Source organism: Urocitellus parryii, chromosome 3 (genome assembly GCF_045843805.1).
Source record: "Urocitellus parryii isolate mUroPar1 chromosome 3, mUroPar1.hap1, whole genome shotgun sequence".
NCBI classification, from domain to species: Eukaryota; Metazoa; Chordata; class Mammalia; order Rodentia; family Sciuridae; genus Urocitellus; species Urocitellus parryii.
In genome coordinates this window covers 163,160,861-163,179,912 of record NC_135533.1, presented here as the reverse complement: position 1 = coordinate 163,179,912, position 19,052 = coordinate 163,160,861, and the positions used below count along the sequence as shown (strand labels likewise).

Sequence of the window (19,052 nt, the reverse complement as noted above, 5' to 3'; positions counted from 1 at the left end):
GGGATTTGCTCTGGTAAATGGCTCCGTCTCAGGTACAAGTAAAGCCGTCCGGCAAAAGAAAATTTCTGCTTTATCTTTCACTGAATCCGTTTCTGTTTTCCTACTGCCACAGCTAGCCAAGGGCCTGTCATCCCAGCAGCTTGGGAGGCTGAGGCAGGAGGATCGCAAGTTTGAGGCCAGCCTCAGCAACTTAGCAAGGCCCTAAGCAACTCAGCAAGACCCTGTCTCTAAATAAAACATAAAAAAGAGCTGGGGAGGGCTGGGGATGTGGCTCAAGCGGTAGCGCGCTCCTCTGGCATGCGTGCGGCCCGGGTTCGATCCTCAGCACCACATACCAACAAAGATGTTGTGTCCGCCGAGAACTAAAAAATAAATATTAAAAATTCTCTCTCTCTCTCTCTCTCTCTCTCTCTCTCTCTCTCTCTCTCTCTCCTCTCACTCTCTCTTAAAAAAAAAAAAGAAGAAGAAAACTTAAAAAAAAAAAAAAGAGCTGGGGATGGGGCTCAGTGGGTAAGCACCTCTGGGCTCAATTCCTGGTACTCCCCCCCCCCAAAAAAAAACCAAAAAAACAAAAAGAAATGAGCACCTTCCCCAAGGGATAGGCTCAGAACACGGTGAGGCCGTACAACTTGGCTTTCACCCCGTGGCAGGGAGGGGTCTATGTGCAAGGACCACCTTTGACTGGGAGGCTTTCTGCTTCGGTACCTTGTGAAACAAATAGTTTCCTGAAAATCAGAGCCTCCTGCTCCACCTCCCGCTAATGCGATTAGGAGAGCTGATTTCCTGGGGGCTTTCCTCCCCGTTGCACCCATCAGAACCCGACTGCCACAAAGGCGCTGTCTTCTGGAAACTGCTCCCTCATCAAAACACACAGGAAGCGCCTGGCTGGACTGATTTGATAAAACAACCAGGGATCAGGGTGAAGATCGCTTAGCAACAGAAGAGCCGAGAGACGGGCGCATGCTTAACCCAGCGCGGGCTGTGGTCCCCCTCCACCACGCCAAGGGTAAATCTCCACGCCTCAGCCTTGATGACATCAAATTGTTCCTGCCTTCTAAGACACCTCTGTGAGGTTCAAAGGCTCTGAGGTCTCCGCTTTCACACTCGACGGACTGTGTCTCCAAATCTGTGCTTGGGCACTTTGGTGTCCAGAGAAACTGTTCTTAGGCCATCCAGGGACATTCTCCTACCATTCCATTAAAGAGCCACGAGAGGCTGGGGCTGCCTGTTCCAGATGACAGATCTTCTTTGATTTTGTTTTCATCCTTTGCAAGGAGATTAAGATCCTCCAGTGATGAATAAGAGGTTCTCTGGAGGCCCACCCCAAATTCCAACACCTGACACGGACTGATTGAGTTGAACGGAATTGAGGCTGCTTAATTGGAGAGCGATCATTTTCCCAAACAGGAGGAGGAGAGAAGAGAATCCTCTTCCTTTGGAGGAGAGGAAAGAAACAGCTCAACATGGCTTTCAGCTAGCAGGAATTCAATTTCCCCAGGAAGCGGAGTGTAGCGCTGCTTGATTTAATTAGGAAGTAGGAAGGTCACAGTCACAGGCACAAATTTATAACCAAATACATGGAGAAAACTCTTTGACCCATTTTGCACCATGGTAAAATGAGAAATCCTTGAAAATATCATTTGAGAATGGTTTCCAAGAACTTTGTCCATTGTCTTATTTGATTTCTTGCTATAACTGTGGTGTCAGGGATTGAACCTAGGGCCTTGTGCCTGCTAAGCACGTGCTGTACCATGGAGCTATACCCCTCACCCTGGTAGTTTTCTTTTTGTTTAAAATTAATTAATTATTTTGGCTCTGGGGATTGAACCCAGGGGCACTTTTAAGCACTGAGCCACATCCCCAACCCTTTTTTATTTTTAATTTAGAGGCAGGGTCTCCTTGAGTTGCTCAGACTGGCCTCGAACTCACAGTTCTCCTGCCTCAGCCTCCTAGGACTCTGGGATTACAAGTGTGCACCCTGCATCTGGCTTATTCATTTTCCTATAATGTTGCCAGCTGTTGGGTGTTTAGGGTGGCAAAAACCTGAGGCATCGATAGAGCACTTAATTACAAGGAAGATTTTTTTATAGTCTTTAGAAGAAGAAATGAATCTAATATCTCCAAAGTGGCTCTATTCCCCATGAAGCTCACGGTAGGAGCAATGCCTGTTGAACAATTCAGCAATCATTTACTGAGCACCTATCATGTACAGGCTTTGTCTCGGGAGCAAAGATGCAAAGACACAGTCCTGACCTAAAACACTGGTAGTCACATGCACAAATAAGTTCCAAATCTCAATCTCAGTGGAGGATGACACCTTCCTTTTCATTGCTCATGTCAAAACCTGAGAGTTTTTGACCCCTTTTGATTCCAAGACATCTTTGGCTATTTTTTCCCATGTACCTGCATATTTAATCCATCAACAAATCATAGTTAGCTGGGGTCGGTGGCACACTCCTGTAATTGCAGTGGCTCTGAAGGCTGAGACAGGAGGATGGTGAGTTCAAAGCCAGCCTCAGCCACTTAGTGAGGCCCTAAGCACCTCAGTGAGACCCTGTCTCTAAATAAAGTACAAAAAAGGGCTGGGGACGTGGCTCAGTCATTAAGCACCCCGGGTTCAATCTCTGGGACCAAAAAAAAGAAGAAGAAAGTCATGATGGTTTGAACTCTAAAATGTCCCCAGAACCTAACCACATAGGTCCACCTCCACATTCCTGCTTGGGGGAGCGCCATGAGCATCTCTGTCTCTCTCGGAGTTTTGCAGCAACTCCCTAAGCCAGGCCACCCTCTACCCTACGTGCCTGCCCCATCATCTACGAGCACGGTAATCTGACCTGAAGCCTATCTATTTTGTAAAATCCAGAGTCAATCCCTTGATATTGAACGGGGCAACCAATTAACCCCTGAATCAATATTCTGAGGGTGTTACGTACGAGTGTGAAATAAAATAATGAATTTCGAGATCAACTGCTTTTATGGAAACCCATCGGAAGGTGTCAGAGAGGAGGGAGGAGTTTGTGCCAATTGCCCCAGAAAACCGGAATGTCTGTAGAAAATGGCAGGGGCACCCCGTCTCACCCAAGTAGTTGTCATCTTCCGATTTCCCTGAGAAACTGTGCTGTCGCACATCAATATTGGTAGCACCGGCTGGAATTCGGACCACAGTATTGTAACCTAAAAAGAATTTAACAAAAATTCAGTGGTTCACTTTCTCTAAGAATGGAAGCCAAGGTGGGTCACAAGGAAATGTGATTGTCACTATTAGGTGCCCTATGGCCAGATGGATGAAAATGGACTGTAACCAGATTGACTTTAAGCTTGACATTAATATTTTCACATGATATGTACAATTCAACTTTTTTTTTAAACTTTTCTTTCTCACAATCCTTAGAAGCAGATTCTTACCATAATGTACAGTATTGAATGTTCCTGCTACTGTTTTGCATGAAGAATTATCGCCACCACAAACCCCACATTTATCTCTCCGGGCTTTTGAGTTCAGAACATGATCACATCCAGCTTGCTTTAAAAAAAAAAAAAGAAAAGAAAACATTAGAAATAAATGGTGAAGCATGAATGAGATAATAAAATGGCAATGAATGTGTTTCTTTCAATGATGCAAATTCAAAACCACAAGGAAGAGATGGCCCTTGAAACTTTCCAGGGTTGGGAACTCATATCATCTACGGCTTTGCCATTTAAAATTTGATCCAGCAGCCGTGGACATCCTTGATGTTGTTAGGAACGCAGACTCTCAGCAGTCACCCAGACCTACGAATCAGAGTTGGGATTTTAACAAGACTTCATCTGCAGAGAAAAGTTTGAGAAGCACCGAAGAATAAGCAGAGTGGGGCTGGGTGCAGAGACACACACCTGTGATCCCCAAGCAGCTCAGGAGGCTGAGGCAGGAGGATCTCGAGTTCAAAGCCAGCCTCCGCCCTAAGCAATTCAATGAGACCCTGTCTCTAAATAAAATACAAAATAGGGCTGGGGATGGGGCTCAGTGGTTAAGCGCCCCCGGGTTTAATCCCAGGTACCAAAAAAAAAAAAAAAAAAAAACACCTCACAACCCCCCCCCAAAAAAAAGAGTAAGCAGATTAAATGAGAAAAAGAAGGGGTGGGGTGGTGAGGGGCTGTATTTAATCGAGGAGCTCAGGCTCCACCTTAGGGAGGAGCTGCTGACACTCCCTGCTGCTGGACCGGTTAGCAACAAGAACTCAGTGTTGACGTTTTCCAAATTGTTTTTCAAGAGAAGTTGGAAATTTGGATATTATGCAAAATCCCCCATGTTTAAATGCTGGGCTGAGCATGCAGGGGAAAGCAGGACTGACAGGTGGCAGCTGGAGACCCTGGCTGCATCCCTGGCCTCTGGAATCTGCAACATGCATCAGTACAGACTGAGCCCTGAGGTCGACCCTGGCAACAACCTGAAGACCTGGAGAGGAGAGGCCACAGGCTTGTCCCTTTTGTCCCTTTGTGTGAACCACTCTTTGAGAAGGCCCTCAAGGTGTTGCTATGGATTGGACGGAACAGGGGACCTGTTGCAGGTGCAGGCTGGGAAGGGGTGAGGCTCTTAGGGGCTCTGTGCATCAAATCCTTGTCCCCAGGAACTGTCATCTGCATCTGGACCACTCTCAGGGAGAAACACATCACCTGATGAACCTGGCACAGTTAGCACTTGTTTCTGGTCAGCGGGAACTGCGAAGAGGTACCAAGCACTCCGCAAGTCACAGAGACTTTGCTGTCTGCCAGAAGTTTCTCAATTTACCTTCCAAGAATAATTAACAGGCACGTCTCAGGTGGAAGCAATTAGGGTTAAAATCACAAAGAGGAATCTGAGCGAGGCCAGCTCTTCTCCTGACATCTTTCTGGAACACAGCTATTCACTCTAGGAAATGCTGTCAGAGAGCATTTGGGTTTAACCTTGGACTCAGGTCACACTAAAGGAGCGTAAATTAGCATAATAAACCTTCAGGGGAGATCTGGGGGCCCCATAGAGGCTAAAACTGTCAGGAAAAACCCAGGGCAGTGATTCTGACAGAGCACGGGTCAGAATCAGATGATACTGGCCGCCACTCATGCTGGTCCAGGGACCACACTTGGAGAAGCCCTGCTCAGGACTGCGTGCTGTTCTATCAAGGAAGCCACAAACCACAATCCACAGCACCATGAAGAGAAGGCCATCTGTGACTCACCCTGCAAAGGCCTTGGACACAGATGTCATTGGTGTCCTGGCCACAAGGCGTTCCATCGATCACTCTGTCCCGGAGCTGGTAGTAGGCGGTGTTCCCGGCCACTCTGCAGAACAGCTTGCAGCGGTCCTTCATCAGAACTGCAGGGGAGACGTCATTCCATGGGACATGTGCGCACCTGGACCTAGGGCCAGCCCGCTGTCCCGGGGCCCTTGCCCGCAGGCACTTACTTCCGCTGTACTTGGGGACCCAGCGCACATTAGGGTGCAGACCGTTGATGTTAAAATGCTTCCCGTCAAAGTGCGCACACTGCTCATCGCGGAAGTCTCGCTTCTGCTTGAGGCAGGGCTCCGTGTTGCAGGACTTGAACTTCATTCTGCGCCCCACGCAGTACTTGCCACCGTTTTTGGGCCTGAGAAAATATAAACAAGCACACGCAATGGGTTTCTCTGTACATCTTTATCTCATTCATGACTTCCTGTGATGGAGGGAAGCAAACTGGTGGTGGCAGATGACCCAGGGGAGGCCAGGGGCTCCGGATTCTGGGTTTGCATTCTGCTCTCTATTAAAGATGCCGGCATTAGTTTCACATAGACCATGGAGGCCCATCTGGGCAGCTCTGGCAAGACTCGGAATTGACATCTGTGAAATGGGCTGTTGGCTCTTCCACCTCCACTCCTCCGGCAACTCCCCTCCCTGTTTCCCAACCACTGTTGGTTTGGTTGGTTTGTTTTACAATAAAATGGAAGAAAAGGCACGTGTCCCCTTGTGGACTGACTCGATACAAGAGGAGGACATACTGCTTCATCACCTTCGTGGGACTGTGAAGCCATGGACAACACCACAGCACAAATTGACCCTCGGCCTGCAGTCCTGCACCTGCGCTTTTCCTGGAGGACACACCACACCACACAGCGACCAGCAGTCAGCAGCTGGCCAAATTCACCACGGAAAAGGGGGAGATCACGGAATCGTGGGACACTGGGGTCACCCACCAGGGCTGGAACAGCTACCCTGGGACACCCCGGAACTGAAAAAATTTTACCTTTGTTTTTTAAACATTGAATTTGAGAGAGTGATCCTGACTGTAAGAGTGCTTTGCTTTGTTTTGTTTTGTTTTCCCAAACCGGGCTTCTAGGATACAGGAAATAGCTCCACAGACATAAAACATGGAATGAGACACAGCCAGAGTGCTGGAGCAGGGACCTGGGTTCCAGTCTCACCCTGTCCTCACTGTGTAGCTTTAGACTAAGAACTCAACCTCTCTGAACCTCGATTTTACCCCTTCCTTTGAAATGAATGTTGCTAATGGATGATGGAAAATGTTAGCTACTGTGACATTATGTGTCAACATTGCCCAGTCTAATCTGAGTTTAGCCAGCAGTCGGTTTGAGTACCAACTCTATACATGGAAGGGCAACTCAATGCTCCTGAAGAGTGGCCAGGACTCAGGAAGGGCCCCTGGGGGAAGCCTGGCCTCATACTGCTATAAATGTGCTCCTTAGATCAAAGATTGTAAAGTAAGGAGAGAGCACAGTTAAAAGCTTGGAGTCTTGGGGCTCCATCTTTATGTGAAAGAAATGTGAGGCTTCTGGATGAATCTGAGGAGCTTATCAGGAGTTGGATGAATATTTGCCATTATTTATCACGAAAAAGCGAAATCTAAGAATACAAACTGCAATGTCACTCAGCAGTGTCTATGTCTGACTGTTTCCCTGTTCAATACAACTAAGTCCATGTGCTTTGAATCTGTAGTATGCACTTGACTTTCATTTATTGCCCAAGGGTAGGCAATAAATGTACTTTTAAACCATGAGACAGGAGGTTCAGAGAAGTTAAGTACTTTGCCCAAGGTCACACAGCCAATAGAGGAGCAGAGTCAGGACTAGAATCCAAGTTGTCCAGGATTTTGCTCTGTGCTCTTTCTGCTATGCTCCCCAGAAACTGTGAGTCTTGGCTTTTTGGTTTTATAGCCACTTAGAGATGCAGGCTTGGTTTCCTGGATACCAGACCCTTTCTCTAAGTAGCAAACCACCTCCACCTCATGCATAAAATATCACGAATTACACATGAATAACTCATTAGGCCCACGTACCTGCTCAGGTAAAACCTGTTCTAAATGTACTAAAGAGGACCCCCTTCAAGTTTTCCTAAGGTAGGAACTATATGGAAAGTCCCTTAATGTTCCAATTGACTGTGGTAGAATGATTATTGATTGCCCCAAAGCATCTCGTATTTCTTTCCCCTTTGAAAACAACATTTTTAAGCAGATTTTGTTGTTGTTGTTGTTCTCTTATGTACCGTTTTGGCTGATTCTTGGAATTTATTAATAGTTTCCGACTTTGCGTATTTGGAGCATGAGGAAATAGCAAGCTATGATTTATTTCTATTAAAACATTTTAAGATAAACAACATGTAAGAACCACTATCTGTAAGAGGAAGCCCTGCTAGGGGCTATTTCCACGGGTTCTAGAAACAGAGGGTCTGAACCCCAGCCCTGCATCAACAACATACCATCTCAGGCCAGCGGGTTCACCCCGCTAAGCCTCAGCTTCTCAGTCCGTAAAAGGGAGAAAACACCCACCATCTACTCCGTGGGGCTGTAGGGAGGGTTAACTTCACCATTACATTCAAAGCACTTGAACATGGCTTTGCATACCGTGTTTAATAAACACTTAGCTATTACAGGGTATGGCAAAATATGGTCCATGGCATGCCGCATGGCTCATGGTCTCAGACTGATTATCATTTTAAAGAAATTGGAGCATCACAATAGCTAAGCTATGGAACCAACCTAGGTGCCCTTCCAAAGATGAATGGACAAATAAAATGTGGTCTATATACACAATGGAATATTACTCAGCCTTAAAGAAGAATGAAATTTGCTGGTAAATGGATGGAACTGGAGATTATCATGCTAAGTGAAATGAGTCAGTCTCAAAAAACCAAAGGCTGAATGTTTCTCTGATATGCAGATGCTAATTCACAGAAAGGGGGGCGGGCTAGGGAAAACAGAAAAAAAAAAAAACAGTTCTTTAGGTAGGCAGGAGTGAAGGGAGCCACATCCCCAGCCCTTTTCTAATATTTTATTTAAGACAAGGTCTTGCTGAATTGCTTAGGGCCTTGCTAAGTTGCTGAGGCAGCTTTGAACTTGTGATCCTCCTCCCTCAGCCTCCCAAGCCATTGGAATTACAGGCTTGCACCACCACACCCAGCCTTCATATGACTTTAATGAATGTAAATGTGCCCTTCTGAACTATATGGCATTTCTTAGACAATGTGGTTTCTGCTGAATTTGCATGGCACTGTGTGCTAGCGAAAGCTTCAGCCAGCTGAACTTACCTTTCAGCATGGAAAAAATAAATTTATAATTTAATAATTTAACTGGATAGGAGGGTAATGTTTCCATGTAGACAAAACTCTCAAATTATAGAAAATTCAGCTTTAAAAATAATATCCACTACATTTTCTAACTATTAAGATCCTTTAAAAATATTGCATGCCAGAGATAGGTGGGAAGGACTGAAGGAAATTGCTAAAGTCATTGTTATCTTGTACAGCCAAGTTAGATCTTTCCTCTGGCACATTACACAACCATGACCTGTAAACAGAGAGGAAGTTTGGGATGATGAGTGGCCAAAGTTAAGAAGGGATTTTTGCAAAGATCATCACAGGTGTATTCTACCTTTAAGTAAGATTTCATCAGCAGTTGCTATATCTAGCAGGAAATATGTAGTTCATGATCCCTTTTCTCATATCTGAGTTTATTATTATTTCCATCAGTCTCTTAATCTAAAAGTAAAATAGTAGCACTGGAAGAGGAAAGTTCTTTGCTTTACCTAGAGAATTGGCACAATTTTTTTTTTTTTTTCTATTTTGACAGACTGGAGCAATTCTATTACCTGTTTTATTTAGGCTACCAGGAAGCTCAAGTCCAAATTTAGAACACAAAGTAACAATCAAAGGGCCCAGCAGCCTGATGATACATCTTCTAGCTCTGACACTTGGTCTTATTTTGATGTTCTAACTTTTACATTTTCTGGTGGGCCCAGTTTAAATTTTACTCTTTCACGTGTTTCTTATGGGTCAGGAAACCCGCATAATTAATTGTCCAATCCAGGACACTTTTCACAGGAGTGAAAATGAGAGCTATTAATAATTTCCCCAGGGGAACAGACATAAAGTGGGATTAACCTTACAAACCAAGACATGTGGGCATCTTGTTATGTACAGGGTGGATCAAATGGAGAGTTAAAAAGTCAGGAATGGTGGCCCGGTGGCCCACCTGTGATCCCAGCTGCTCGGGAGGCTGAGGCAGGAGGAGCCCAAGTTCAAAGCTAGGCTCAGTGACTTAGCAAGGCCTAAGTAATTTAGTGAGACCCTGTCTCTAACTAAAATATAAAAAAAGGGCTGAAGACATAGCTCAGTGGTTAAGCAGCCCTAAGTTCAATCCCCTATACCATTAACGACAAACAAACAAAAAAGCAAGCAAGCATTTTAAGACAAATATCAGGCCTCCACCTGTAGTAACATATACCAGTTCAACCCAAAACTTGGGGAAAGCTACTTTTCTTATCTTTTTTTTTTTCTTTTTACTGTACCGTGGATTGAACTGAGGGCAACTCGACCACTGAGTCCCATCCCCAACCCTATTTTGTCTTTTATTTAGAGACAGGGTCTCCCTGAGTTTCTTAGGGCCTTGCTTTTGTGGAGGCTGGCTTTGAACTCACAATCCTCCTGCCTCAGCCTCCCGAGCTGCACCTGCACTATGTATCTTCTATGACTTTTTTGATTTCAGGGCAGGGGGAGAATCTTAAAAACATGGCATAAAATTTCCAGATACTAACTAAATACATTCTTAAATCGCATTGATACTGTTAAAATGCTAAATAGAACAATCCAGTGTTCCTAGGAGACACATGTATCGGGCCCTAAAAATGGAGCTTACCATGTATTCTAAAGGCTCATCCAACTGAGAAAAAGAGGATTCCCACTGAGGAGGGACTGTTCCCCTCAAGATCCTTGTGAAACATGAAACCATGGGTCCTGATAACACATCTTCTAGCTCACAGGGCTGGAGCCAGAAGAAACCACTTCCACCTTATACAAAATGAGCCCTCTGCTCTGAAGTTCTCTGAACAAGCTTTTGCACTGAGATTGGGTCAGGATTTTCTCTGCTTTGTGTCCCTTTCACTTTTCCAATGCACGCCCCCCCCCCCAAGTATTCAGAAGCAGTCTCCTTTCCTCAATTAACAGGAGCACCCTAAAGAGCAAATGGCTCAGAGGAGTTTCAATGGCACGATGTGGCACTGACCCTCGAGGAGGTGGATTGTATTTTTCCCCAAGTCTCTCCCAGCACACAGCAAGGACAAAGGCCTCTAATTGAGGTCTTTAATGACCGGCTCTTAACTTCTGAATGGGAGGATCTTTGTTTCACTTTGAAGCTCAGACTCCTTTTGGTGAGAGCTTCACACTGGGGTGATTTTCTTTGTCTGCCCTTTCCAATTAGGGAGTGATTTATCTCTCTTCACTTTCCTCATTTCTTCAAGAATGGCTTTAAGACTTAAAAAAAAAAAATCCCAACACAAAACCAAACCAAAAGGGCACTTCTTTTGGAATGGAATATTCTGGAATCAAAGTTTAAGAAGCACTTATAAAGCATCTACTATTCGAAATATAGTAATACAGCACTTAGTATATAATTTGGTTCCAAGGTAGGCACCCGATGAATTTTAATTCGTTAAAAATAATCACTGGATTTGCTGCTAACAACAAAGGTCTTGTTGATGTTCATTGTTTGTTTTGTAGTTGTAGATGGACAGCATGCCTTTATTTTATTTGTTTATTTTTACGTGGTGCTGAGGATTGAACCCAGGGCCTCACACACGCTAGGCAAGAGCTCTACACACTGAGTGACAGCGGAAGCCCAACAGCAAATGTTGATCAAAAGACTTGATTTTAAACTTCAGCAATACAAGCAGCTAGGATATATATATAGTTAGGTTTAAAAAGTAACACGAGCCTCGCTTTAAATTCTGGGATACTGATTTCATATAATACACACAAGATCCGCAATCTGTTTGAAAAGTCTGAATTGATACACATCAAATTATTTTTTGGCATATATATAAAAAAAGAAAAACATTATTTTTCAGCAGAAATTTCTTAAGGGGATAAGAAAAATGGTGTCAAAAACTTTCACTTTTTGTGCTTGAATTTTTCTGAATATGAACACTATATCTCCAACTATAAAAATGCAAAGGATATGCTATGTAGAAAATCTAAGGTTTATTCATTTTTACCTATAGCTACAATGTTAGTTTTATGAACCAGTCTTTGGGCTTTTTTCTTCCTTGGAGACCATTTTGTGTGTGTGTGTGTGTGTGTGTGTGTGTGTGTGTGTGTGTGTGGTGGTGGTGGTGCTGGGGATTGAACCCTGGGCCTTGTGCATGAGAGGCAAGTGCTCTACCAACTGAGCTCTATCACCAGCCCAAGACTAGTATTAAACAGACAAGATATTTATACTATACTGTGAGCAAAAATAAACTTATCATTATTTATAATTTGTACCATAGAACATTTACTTAGACCATTGCTTATAAACCAGTGGTTTATAGCTCTGTTTTTTTTGTAAATAAAATGCAGATTTTTCTTATACAAAAAATACACTGTCAACATTAGATATGAGCAGCACCCAGCACAATTGTACCACTTTTACTCTAAAATAAACATTTTTTTTTTTTTTTTGTACTGGGGATGGAACCCAGGGGCACTCAACCACCGAGCCACATCCCCAGTCCTTTATATATTCTATTTTGAGACAGGGTTTCGCTGAGTTGCTTAGGGCCTCACTAAGTTGTTGAGGCTGGCTTTGAACTTGCGATCCTCCTGCCTTAGCCTCCAGAGCTGCTGGGATGACAGGTGTGCACCATGATGCCCAGATAGGATAAACTTTTATAGTCTGCTAGCCCTTCATTCTTTTTTACTTCTCTTCGAAACTGAGTTTGCTATCGCTAATCAAAAGTATTAAAAAAATAAATGAGTACTTCAAGGCAGACTTGTTTTACATAATCCCAAAGCAGATGGGCTGGGTGCAGTGGTGCATGCCTTCAGTCCCAGCTACACAGAAGGCTGAGGCAGGAGGATCCCTTGAGCCCTGGAGCTGGGGACCAGACTGGGCAACAGAGGGAGACTTTGAATCAATCAATCCATTGATCAATTGATCAATCAATCAATCAAAGTCATTGATTTATACATCTAAAGCTATCCCTACACTGTGAAGACTCCTTGGACAATGACAAGTCCAAGAAGTGACATGTAAACCATTACTTCTGGCATATTCATGCAGAATCAAATGTCGTGCTTTACTGTAAAGATATGCTTTACCGTCTACACCCCTGACAAACACATAGTAAATGCTGGAAAAAAAAAAAAACCCGCAAGATCCATGCCTTACTGGAACATATAAGTGCTAGCAAGGCTAGGCTGGCAGAGGCTGCAGGGTCACATCTTGAGAACTGAGAGGTAGGCCAACTCCCCACCTGGACACAGTCAGGCTATGGAATGGGAACCCCAGGAGTCTCGCCTATAAATTTAGACTGATTCAAAAGGTAATTCCCTGCAGTGGAGCCTGCCTGTAATCCCAGCAGCTTGGGAGGCTGAAGCAGAATGATTGCAAATTCAAAGCCAGCCTCAGCAACTTAGTGAGGCTCTAAATAACTTATTTATAGCAACTTATTTATTGTGACCCTGTCTCTATAAATAAAATATAAAAAAGGGCTGGGGATGTGGCTCAGTGGTTAAGCACCCCTGGGTATCAAATAATTATAATAATAATAATAATTATTATTATTATTATTCCCTGACCTGTGGCTCCAGGATATCTGGGGTCTGCTGCTCATAGCCATAAAGGATCCTGGGAGCCTTTGTGGCATCTCAGTGTTATTTAACTGAACTCTGGATGAATATGCCTTGTGTATGTTTTAAAAAGTTCCTTGTGCAAGTAAGTGTGCCCTCCATGAGCAAGCTGGCCCCCGCTTCAGGTGGCACTGAGACCCATCTGACTGCCAAAACCGGGAAGCAGACCCACCAATCCAAGCAGACCTCCCAACTGCTTGGGAGACGAACCTAACACTGAAGGACCTGGGGGGCTAAATAAGGAGAAGATCGAGAGGTGCCTGGAGTTACCTGCTGACTATCTTGGACCATGGTCCTGTCAGCCTCCTGCTACAGTATTCCCCCAGGAAGCTCCCCAACCCTGCCCCCTGCCCCCTGTCCCCACCCCCCACCCCTGGCAGGCAACGATAATTCTAGAACTTACTCTGGTCTGTTGCACTCTCGGATGGCTGTTTTGATCCCCCCTCCACATGTTCTTGAGCAGGTTCCAAAGTGACTCCAACTTCCCCAGGATCCGTCAGTCGCGGGGACCTCCATTTCTTTGGGAACACAAAATCCATACTTGCAGTGCTGTATTTAATAAGGGTGACAGTGAGGGAGGGCTGGTGCCGGGAGTCACTGCAGGACCTTGTCCTCTTAAACATGCCGTCCTTCCTCTCTCATCTCTTTATTCTTTACCATAGTTTATGAAATGCTGCGCATGTGCCATCTATAGGGAGAGTGAGCACTGTGCGGATTTAGCCCTGTAAGAATCTTAATATTAGGCTGGGTCTTCGGGTATAGCTTGCTTGTGGGGAAAAAAAAGCCAGTTGAGTGAGGGGCTGCAGGCTGGCAGGGTGACTCCAGTGGCCAGCTTCAGACTGCTCAAGTCTCCATCTTGGAAAAAAATGGAGTGGACATTGGCAGGGTGGTGGTAGGCAGGACAGGACAAAGTGAGATTTGCATATGGACCTCCATTCACAAGGCCTCCGGTAAAATAGCAATGCTTTCCTGCTTTTCTTATCTTTATTTTTTGTACCAGGGATTGAACCCAGGGGTGCTTAACCACTGAGCCCCATCCCCAGCCCTATTTTCTATTTTATTTAGAGACAGGGTCTCCCTGAGTTGCTCAGGGCCTCACTAAGTTTTTGAGGCTGGCTTTAAACTCACGATCCTCCTGCCTCAGCCTCCCAAATCTTATTGAGGCTCTAAGCAATTCAGTGAGACCCTGTCCAGCTCCCCTTGGATTTGAAAACCCAATTTTAATTCACCAGGGAAGAAGGAGGGGAAAAAGTAGTTACATGATTTCTATAAACTCACTTCAAGAAAATACTTAGGATCAGGAAGTACAAAGGGCCCTCACAGGGTCCCCTAAAGTTGATTCCTTTGTTGTTGTTGCTGCTGTTACTAAGGCTTCAGCTTCTGCAGCCTGGAGAGCAGGAGGGAGGCCATGATTTTAAAAGAATCATAAAAAATAAAATAGGGGCTGGGCTGGGGCTTTAGCAGGGGGCTTGCCTCGCACACGCGAGGCCCTGGGTTCCGTCCTCAGCACCACAGAAAAATAAACAACAAAAAAAATAAAGATATTACAAAAATAGAATTAAGTTAAACTCCTCAGCAGGACAGGGAGTGGCCCACGTGGACCCTCTGCCATTGTGGGGGTGGCAAGCCTTGACACAAAGCCGAGGTCACTGAGCAGTGGACAAAGGCAGTGGCTGCAGGAGGGTGACACCCCGCCGCTCTCTCAGATCTCTGGAGTGGAGCGGCCTGTGGCTGTGTGACGGGTCTCAGGGGGACAGAGCCGCCTCTGGAGGGCCGAGGCAGAGGTGCCAGGCTGGGCCCCCGCCCAGGAGGAGCTAACCAGGCCCAAGAGAGGACAGAGAATTCTAGAAGCACACTAAAGCATTTTGGAAACAAAAATCGAAATAAATCCTAATGGCATTTAACCCAATATATCTAAAAACATTATTAATTCTACATGCAGTCAGTATAAAAATTACTTTGATTTTTCTATTTCATTGTCAACTATTGCTGTTAATCCCTTACCATGCCAAATCTAGAAATCAGATATTATCATAGGTATGTGTGCCTAGGAAAGACATTATATATATCACATGTTTGAAATGTTATATATGAATGTATAGACATATATTTTTTGTATTGCTAATATATGTTTATATATTATATGTGTATGATATATGTGAGTATAATTATACACACATATGTATGATTATATATGCACATATATGCATAATCATACACATACCTAATATGTATAACATTATAAATATATATTACATATACATGCATATATTCCATGTATATACATGTTATATACACATATGTATTTTATACACATAATATACATATAATATATGAATATATAGATGTAATATACATGTGATATATGTATATTCACACATATATTACAATTATAAATAATAAACACATATATTACAAATATTATGAATGATATACATAAATATTATATGTATACTTATGTGCATACACATATACTATATGTGATATATAAGATATGTATGTCATATATGTATATGTGTGTATATGTATATGTATACATGCATATACTATATGCAACACATAACATCATAATAACATATATATTAATAATTATTGATGCTATAATAATCACATACAATATACCATCATATATATACCATATATCATCATATTATGTCTATCACTATATAAATAATACATAATGTTGATATACACTCAGTACCACCCAATATCTCAAACACTTGCAAAGTATCAGGGAACCTAGGGCCTCACACATGTCCTGGGTCTGATGACAGAATGAGAGGCGGCCACTGCAGGAAGCTTTCTCTTGCCCTCTAGGGCCCACAGCCTGGCTGTATTCCACTCGTCAGTGCACCCCAGACCAGACTGGCATTTCAAGTGCATGGTAGCCACACGTGGCCACACCCAGGACCAAGCAGCCTGGGGCCAAAGGTCAGCAGGCCTGGCTGTAGCAGTGGCTCCTGGAAACTGGCTCTGTGGCCCAGGGCAGGGTGGGAGTCCGTGTTCACAGCTGGAAAGGGAGCCCCTCTGCCCAGGCTGTCCTGGGTCTGATGACAGGAGGCCTTGGGAACAGCTGGGCACAGGGTGCAGCTTAGGTAGGATTGGGGTGCCGGCGGGCATCCACACTGACCAGGGCCAGGCACTGCTCTGAGCAAGCTGACTATCTCAGTTCCCAAACGAAAAACCCAGAAGGCCCCCAATCCCAGACTTGTTAAGGGCGGACACGAGGCCACGGTCACTGTTCCCCACTGGACTTGACGTGATGGGTGCTGATCAGAACCAAGGGAGACCAGAAATATTGTGGATGACTGTCCTCAATCTGTGTGTCCAAGATGCACAGGACCTGGGTCCCGTCACCAAGGTGCTCACTACGTGCATGTGAATATCCCACAGTCCAAGAAAACTCTGGAATCTGGGCCCCTTCAGACCTCCAGCCCTTCAGATAAGGGACTAGCATGACCTCCATTTCTTTTTTCCCCCTTAGTTGTAGATGGACACAGTACCTTTATTTTACTTATTTTTATGTGGTACGAGGATCAAACCCAGGGCCTCACACATGCTAAGTGTTCTACCACTGAGCTATAACCCCAGCCCTAACACTTCCATTTCTTTTTCTCTTCTCTCTCTCTCTCTCTCTCTCTCTCTCTCTCTCTCTCTCTCTCTCTCTCTCTCTTTTGGCAGGGTGGTACTGGGGATTGAACCCAGGGGCACTTAACCACTGAGCTATATCCCCAGCTCTTTTTTATATTTTATTTAGAAATAGAGTCTCGCGGAGTTGCTGAGGCTGGCTTTGAACTCACAATCCTCCTGCCTCAGCCTCCCGAGCTGCTGGGATGACAGGCATGAGCCACATAATAGCTCCATAACTTGTCTAGTTTTTGTATCATATAAAGAGGCAATTTGCTTAAAACACAATAATTGGATTGAACCTGAACAAAATTCTTAACTAACACAAAATCAAGGTGAAATTCAGCCTTCCCATCTTGCTACCAGGAACCCGAAACTGAGAAAGAAACTCAGAGAAATAGGGTGACACAAGCTGGGGATGTTTTGGAAATATGTTTAAAAAAAACAAAACAAAACAAAAACTGGCTGGGCACAGTGGCAATCACAGTGCAGCAGCCTGTAATCCCAGCAGCTCAGGAGGCTGAGGCAGGAGGATCATGAGTTCAAAGCCAGCCTCAGTAACTCACCGAGGCCCTAAGCAATTCAGTGAGACCCTGTCTCTAAATAAAATATAAAAAGGGCTGGGGATGAGGCTCAGTGGTTGAGTGCCCCTGGGTTCAATCCCCAGTATAAAACAAACAAACAAACAAACAAAAAAACTATTTACCAGGCAAATGCGACAAATCATAATTCCATATGGGAATTGCCATTACATCATAACAAAGCTTTAAGTGGCTGGTGGAACTAGAGCCAAAAAAAGTCAGCCTTTCTTAAAAGTTTCCCAAACTATTTAACTGATATTTTATATCCATGCATCTATCTAAGAGGTTGGAAGGTAGATGTGGAGGCCAACTTCAATTCAAGGATTCTCTGGACTCAAAAAACAGGGTTAAAGTGAAATGTTAATGGACTTAACAAGAGAGCACAGCAAATAAAGAGACATTAGTGAGTTATTCATCAAAATAACACTGTGTCAGCAGCTCAAGATGGATTACTACGGAGGGAGCAGGGCAGAGAGAACAGAAAGAAAAAAAATTAACCCAGCGGCAACAGGAGTCGGAATGCTGGCATGCAGACCAGAGGCCCACACTGCCAATTCTGTGAAATCAACACCAAACAAGAAAAATCACAAAGCACTCCTGTGCAGCCTGGGTACCTTCTCCAGCATTTGCAAAATGCATGATCTTAAGAGTACCTGTACATCCCCACACCTTCAGTAAAAGCTGTTAGACTTGGCCACTCTTCTAGAATATGATTAAAATGGACCTATTGTGCTGATAGGGTGATGCACACCTGTCATCCTGGCAGCTCAGGAGGCTGAGGCAGGAGGATCGAGAGTTCAAAGCCAGCCTCCGCAACTTAGCAAGGCCCTAAGCCACTCAGTGAGACCTTATCTCTAAATAAAATACAAAATAGGGCTGGGGATGGGGCTCAGTGGTTAAGTGCCCCTGGGTTTAATCCCTGGTACAAAAAAAAAAAAATGGGGAAGTGGGAGTAAAACCCTGTCATCAATTAAGATCCCTTTGAAGGAGGCATTCTGGGTCCTAATAATTCTACAAAGTAAAAGGAAAGAAGATGAGAACAAATGTATTAAAGTGAGTAAAACAGCTAACAGGTAAAAGAACTACATACATATAAAGACGACAAATCTCAGAAATAGAATCCAGCGACTAGATCACTGTAAATGCTAAATGCATTCATCCTTACAGAATTACAAAATAAAAAGAAAAAAAAAGAATCAGGATTTATCTTTCAAACTTTGTGCCACCAAATTTTTGGGGGGAGGGATGATGATATCACTAACTCATGACTCTGATTTTTCGATGTACACAGGACAGGAGGGTAAGTTAATCATACCCCTAGGTGCGTGGGACACAGCTGTCCCCAGGCCACACAAGGAGTAGATTTCTTTTAGTAATTAACAAAATCACTGGGAACCATGACAAGTAGCTCATGAGAATCTGGACTTGGATATGTACCAAGTGACATCATCTCTCCTTAAAGGGAACAGCAGAGGCTGGCAAGAGCCTGGTGTCACAGGAGAGGACAGAATCCATTCTCTGCTCCTCCTGATTCTGAGATGCTCCGTCAAGTTTGCAGTGCCGCTCTCAAAACAGAAAGCAAACAACCCAAAAAACACTCCTGCACACTGCATTAGGATTTCAGAATGGCTAAAACGAGGGAAGTGTTCAGTTGCGAGACTGTCCCTACATGCAGGCAATAATGATCTCTGGTGTCATGATCATGCCTTCATGTGAGTCTCACATTTTCAAAAGC

At 44.2% G+C, this 19,052-nt stretch overlaps 1 protein-coding gene across 1 annotated transcript in view; it reads right to left on the bottom strand.

Moving 5' to 3' along the window:
- The window catches only part of Adamts9 (ADAM metallopeptidase with thrombospondin type 1 motif 9), a 154,532-nt gene that overhangs the window by 93,762 nt on the left and 41,718 nt on the right, over positions 1–19,052 (bottom strand). The window contains exons 12-16 of the mRNA XM_077796192.1: positions 13,513–13,658; positions 5,423–5,604; positions 5,196–5,332; positions 3,406–3,523; positions 3,079–3,174 (exon numbers count right to left, since the gene is read on the bottom strand). Coding sequence (XP_077652318.1) covers positions 3,079–3,174; positions 3,406–3,523; positions 5,196–5,332; positions 5,423–5,604; positions 13,513–13,658 — 679 coding nt within the window. The remainder of the gene's footprint in view (positions 1–3,078; positions 3,175–3,405; positions 3,524–5,195; positions 5,333–5,422; positions 5,605–13,512; positions 13,659–19,052) is intronic.